The 5677-nt window shown below is 36.9% G+C and overlaps 1 protein-coding gene across 1 annotated transcript in view; it reads right to left on the bottom strand.

The window, feature by feature from the left end:
• Positions 1–5677, bottom strand: part of LOC107708335 (hephaestin-like protein 1) — a 20646-nt gene that overhangs the window by 376 nt on the left and 14593 nt on the right. The window contains exons 12-17 of the mRNA XM_016512528.1: positions 4010–4220; positions 3586–3725; positions 1734–1862; positions 1527–1633; positions 1182–1410; positions 942–1081 (exon numbers count right to left, since the gene is read on the bottom strand). Coding sequence (XP_016368014.1) covers positions 942–1081; positions 1182–1410; positions 1527–1633; positions 1734–1862; positions 3586–3725; positions 4010–4220 — 956 coding nt within the window. The remainder of the gene's footprint in view (positions 1–941; positions 1082–1181; positions 1411–1526; positions 1634–1733; positions 1863–3585; positions 3726–4009; positions 4221–5677) is intronic.

The following is a 5677-nucleotide window of genomic DNA, read 5'->3' as shown; positions in this document are numbered from 1 at the left end:
ATCTACAGGGGTGGCATGGGGGAGGGGGGGGGGTGCAATCTAGCCTTTGATATTACAATATATAAAATGTAAATGTAAGCAGTGTTTCGTAGCTTCAATGTGATGAGATAAAAAGACAATGTACTGCAAAATGTTTTTAATAAATGTCATTCTATGACTTTATATTCATAAAGAAAGAATCTTATGAACCAATCCTTATAGAAAATCAAAAGCACACAGTGCAACCAGTGTAGCCCAACTAATGAAAAATGCTTCTTTTAATGAAAAATGCAAAAAGACTTGCAAACACTAAGTCTGAATTCTCAGACTGCCCTCTCTGCTTTTATTATTCATATAAATTTTTTTGCCATCTAAGAAAAAAAAAGAAGAATAAATACATGCATACATACTGCCATACTAAATAAATATATTTATTATTATTAAAAATAAATTGATTTGAGGTTCCTCTGTGGAAATGCAACTGATTCGCATATTAATGGACATGAATGCGTATGTCAGGCCATAAATTCACAAGAAATATGCATTGACGCTTGCATTGGTGTCAACACCCCTCATTGTCCTCATGACACCATATATGTGAGCCTGCAGCACAAAATCAGTCTTAAGTCGCTGGGGTATATTTGTAGCAATAGCCAACAATACATTGTATGGGTCAAAATGATAGATTTTTCTTTTATGCCAAAAATCATTAGGATATTAAGTAAAGATCATGTTCCATGAAGATATTTTGTAAATTTCCTACCGTAAATATATCAAAACTTAATTTTTGATTAGTAATATGCATTGTCCTAACAATCCTAACAAACCATACATCAATGGAAAGATTATTTATTCAGATGATGTATAAATCTCAATTTTAAAAAATTGACACTTAAGACTGGTTTTGTGGTCCAGGGTCACAAATATTGTTTTCATCTGCCCTGGTGTGTTTATGTATGTACTTTGTAAGTGAAGCTCTGAGCATGGAAATGCACAGTGTGCATGTCGACTTCATTCCCCAGTCCTATCAAATACCACTCGGTCTTGTCATTCTCTGTCATATTCAACCCATGGAGGTTAGCATACATCTTTCCATTAATACCTGTGGAAGAGAGAGAGAGTTTTAAGTTCTTCAAAAAGTCTACGCCATGTGTTTCTCCAGAAAACTTGTAATACAGACAATGACACACACACATAATTACCATGCATTTTGTTGCTCTCCATAAAGTCCCCATCATATTTTTCTTCGTATTTTTCTGGGTCTGCGTTGAGGTACGTTTTTATGTTTTCATCCAGGTAGTGGGACTCATTTTCATCGAACACCAAGAAAAGGAGCGCAAACTCTTTATCAATGTCTTTTCTACGTCTGTCGGTGTTCAGGGTGTTTTTGCGGCACACTATCAGTGGACCCACCAAACCGCTCATCAAGTCCTGAAGAACATTCACAGAGAAGATCTGTAAAAACTCACACTATCAAATTTACATTTGGTTTAATAATATGGATCACCCTTGCATAAAAACAATGTGTATTGTTACTCGTTTTATACCTCAACTAGGCTGACAGACGAGTAGTAGGCATACGTTATACAGTTTGGATCACTGCGACCCGGACCTGATCGTTTTGGAATGGTCCAGCTGTATGTCGTCATATGACCTATAATACATGTAACACATGCAAACAGAGAGGTTTACTTATTGGTATACTCCTGAATCACTCCTGACCACATAAAAGACAAATCTGAGTAATAACAGACCTGGTTGAACACCGTTCTGATGGGTTTTACTGGTCTTCACTCCATGGGCATGAACAGAATATGGCTTGCTGGCTTTGTTTTTAAACACAACTTGAATCCTCTCACCAACCTCAGCTCTAATGATGGGTCCTGCAAATAAACAGAGTCAATATAGAACCACAAAAGCAAAGGTAATGATCTAAAACAAAGAGACCTGCTTTGTCAATAGTGAACCTAACACTCATCTATTAATGTGTGATGCTTCACAATATTGTTACTAATTACACCTAATTACGATTCTCTCTCTCTCTCTCTGTGTATATATATATATATATATTAGGGCTGTCAGTTTAATGCGTTAACTTAATTAGTTATTAGTTAATTAAAAATAATAAAACTATTAAAATATTTTAACGCAGTTAATGCACTAGCCCCGCCCCTAGACCTGTACATCATCATACATTTCATACAGTTGACTGTTGACAAATATGATGCAGGGCGACAACTCCATAAATGCAGTTATGCCCTAAAATTCAAGATATTGGGGCAAAAATGCCCCTGTATGAGTTTTTGTCTCATATTTATTTCATATGATATCACACGAGCGCTGTTTTTGTCCTGAATATCATGAGTTTAAATGTGATACAACAGTTAAGTAAATAAAAAGGTAATATTGTGTTACATTTTAAACACAATATTTTCTGTTTTTGCTTAATTTTGCAGAGAAATTACCTTTAAAGCCAAAGCAGAATTGTGCGGCTCCGAGCAACACAGCGTTAATTTGTTTCTGAATGAATCCACGTTTTAAATGAATCGTGTGAACCAATGACTCAATAGCCTATTCATAAAGTGAACCGTTTACTTCATTCTTGAATGAATCAGCAGTTTGAACGAATCGAATGAATGAATGACTCATAAAGACCTTTACAACATTAAAGGGATAGTTCACCAAAAAAATTTAAATTCTGTCATCAATTACCCTCATGTCGTTTCAAACCTGTATGACTTTCTTTTGCACAACATAAAAGAAAGTATTTTGAAGACAGTTGGTAACTAGGCTGTTTTAGTTACAAGTGACTTTCATTGCATTAAAACAAAAAATACTGAGATGTTTCTCAAATGATCTTTTTTTATGTTCCATTGTTGCTGTTGTAACCTTAACGTTTATGTGTAATACATTTTATTTTAAATCAAACAAAATATTTCTTTGTAAAGCTACTATTTGTATTGTCTACTTGATACTTTCTCATTTAACACAATGATGGCTTTAATTATCTTTTGTGGGTAATTTCACAGCCACATTTAATTCGCGATTAATTAGATTAATGAATTGACATTAATTAGATAACATGTAATTAATTAGATAAAAAAAATTTAATTGACTAACAGCCCTTATATATGTGTGTGTGTGTGTGTGTGTGTGTGAGAGAGTGTGTGTTTGTGTGTGTGTGTGAGTGTGTTTGTGTGTGTGTGTGTGTGTGTGTGTGAGAGAGTGTGTGTTTGTGTGTGTGTGTGAGTGTGTTTGTGTGTGTGTGTGTGTGTGTGTGTGAGAGAGTGTGTGTTTGTGTGTGTGTGTGAGTGTGTTTGTGTGTGTGTGTGTGTGTGTGTGTGAGAGAGTGTGTGTTTGTGTGTGTGTGTGAGTGTGTTTGTGTGTGTGTGTGTGTGTGTGTGTGAGAGAGTGTGTGTGTGTGTGTGTGTGTGAGTGTGTGTGTGTGTGTGTGTTTGAGTGTGTGTGTGTTTGATTATTGAGAAGCAGGTTTCAACTGACTTACGAGAGCTACAGTATTATAAGATTTATTAATAAATCTTAAGAAGTTTTTTTATGGAAAAAAGTAGTTCACAATTCACACTTCTAAAGTAAGATATAACATACCCATTATTTCCAAGTGCTCCTCCTCTGGACGTCTGTGTTTCTTTTTGGTAAAGGTTTCATCTAAATATTCACGAAACACCACCTTCTTATATTTTGCACCAATCCTATTTGTTGACTGTTCAAGATAAATTCCTCCAGGGCTAAATTAAGCAGGAAAGAACAAAAAACAAAAGATAATATGGGCATGAATGTGTCTAAATGTGTATGCATTCTAGTAATTTTAAAATAATGTAAGGTAACATAAGTAAATTGGTAAAACTCTGTAGCTTGCTTTGTGTGAAATAGACAGTCTCAAGCATGAGACTTGACTCTTCTCAGTCCAGTCTCAGTTGGAGTGTTAACTCGATCCCTAACTTTTCCAGACTCGTCCTTACAGACTGTAGAATGTCTGTGTGCACATATGCTTTTACGTTTGTGTGTATACCTGTCCTCCAGAGTAGTTTTGTGTTTCTCCAGTTCCCATGTGCGGTCTGGAGCATAATTCCACTCGACCTCCTCTGCTGCGATGAAGTACTGCACTGTGGAGGTGAAATGTTCTGCTGCTGGAGTCACTGCTGAACAGGACTTGACTTCATAATGCTGACGCATGCCAGCGTGGTAGTGTTCACCCGTACGACAGCTCAGCTCAAACTGGCCTGAGAAGAGAAGAGCATACTGATGAGCAAATATCTTTTAATCATTTAACAAAACAACAACAAGCTTTTCATACATTATACATACCTAACAACTGTATATTAAAACTTGTATAGTCTTGCCTAACTTTGTTAAACCGTTGTCGTGCCAAATCCCACATCCCCTTGAACCCTAATGGGTAGCTGCTCCCATAACCTTATGGATTATAGATGGCTGAAATGTGTTTAAAGGGGTCATCGGATGCCCATTTTCCACAAGTTGATATGATTCTTTAGGGTCTTAATGAAAAGTCTGTAAGATAGTTTGGTTAACATTTCTCAACGGTAGTGTAAAAAACACCTTTTTTACCCTGTCAAAAACAGCTCTTTTCAGAGCATGCCGTTTTGTAGCATTTTCCTTTAAATGTTAATGAGCTCTGCTGACCTCGCCCCTCTCTTTCGAGCTGCCTAGTCCTCTCTGAGGGACTGTTTACTTTAGCTGCATTCATCGTGAAACTTGCTAATTAGCACATTATTAGGAAAGGCGATTTGCAAAGATTCATTACAAAACCTTTTACTCACTTCTTCTGTAGGTGAGGCTGGATCATGAATGATTTGCGCGAACATAGACGCATTTATGTAGATCGGGGACACATTCCCTTCAGAAACAATGTAATCCACTGCGTCTTCAGTGGCTCAGATGTCGGGAGTAAACGACGACTGCTATGTTCATTATTACATCCAACAACAGAAGACCTCAATCGCTTAGGAGTCATTCTTGTCTACATCTGCTCCGGCGGTGAAACAATGGCGGACTGATGACAGCTCACTCAGGGCGGAGCTAAGGTAAGACACCAGTCCAGTCTGTGCTGAAATGCTACTGTCAATCAAACTATCGTGGGAGGGGCCTGTTTTTGTGACGTCACACTGACAGGAATCTGAAATCAGCTTGATTTGAGAAAGGGGTAAAGTTTTTTGTAGATTAACAAAAAACCACTGGGTGGATTTTTATCATTATAGGGTGGTTGTGTACACACACTGCCAACACACATTTCAGTTCAAACAACTTGTAAAAGTACATGTAGCATCATATGACCCCTTTTAAATTTTTTATTTAATTTTAAAGGCTTTATACAATCACAGTATTTTTCTCATACAGTATAAATGGGTTTTATGCATTGAAAACTTATAGCTGTTATTGGCATCAAAAAGTTTTAAAGGGTTAGTTCACCCAAAAATGAAAATTCTGTCATTAATTACTCACCCTCATGTCGTTCCAAACCCGTAAGACCTTCGTTCAGCAATGCAACTGAACTGTTCCCAGGTCCAGAAACATAGCAAGGACATCAGTAAAATAGTCCATGTGACATTGCTGTCTACAGAGGGTCAGAGAGCTCTCAGATTTCATCAAAAATATCTTAATTTGTGTTCTGAAGATGAACGAAGGTCTTACGGGTTTGGAACGACATGAGGGTGAGTAA

The sequence above is a fragment of the Sinocyclocheilus rhinocerous genome, unplaced genomic scaffold, assembly GCF_001515625.1.
Source record: "Sinocyclocheilus rhinocerous isolate Xijiao unplaced genomic scaffold, SAMN03320098_v1.1 scaffold1017, whole genome shotgun sequence".
Taxonomy (NCBI): domain Eukaryota; kingdom Metazoa; phylum Chordata; class Actinopteri; order Cypriniformes; family Cyprinidae; genus Sinocyclocheilus; species Sinocyclocheilus rhinocerous.
Note: the sequence above shows the minus strand (reverse complement) of the source record. Positions and strands in the feature narration are given on the sequence as shown.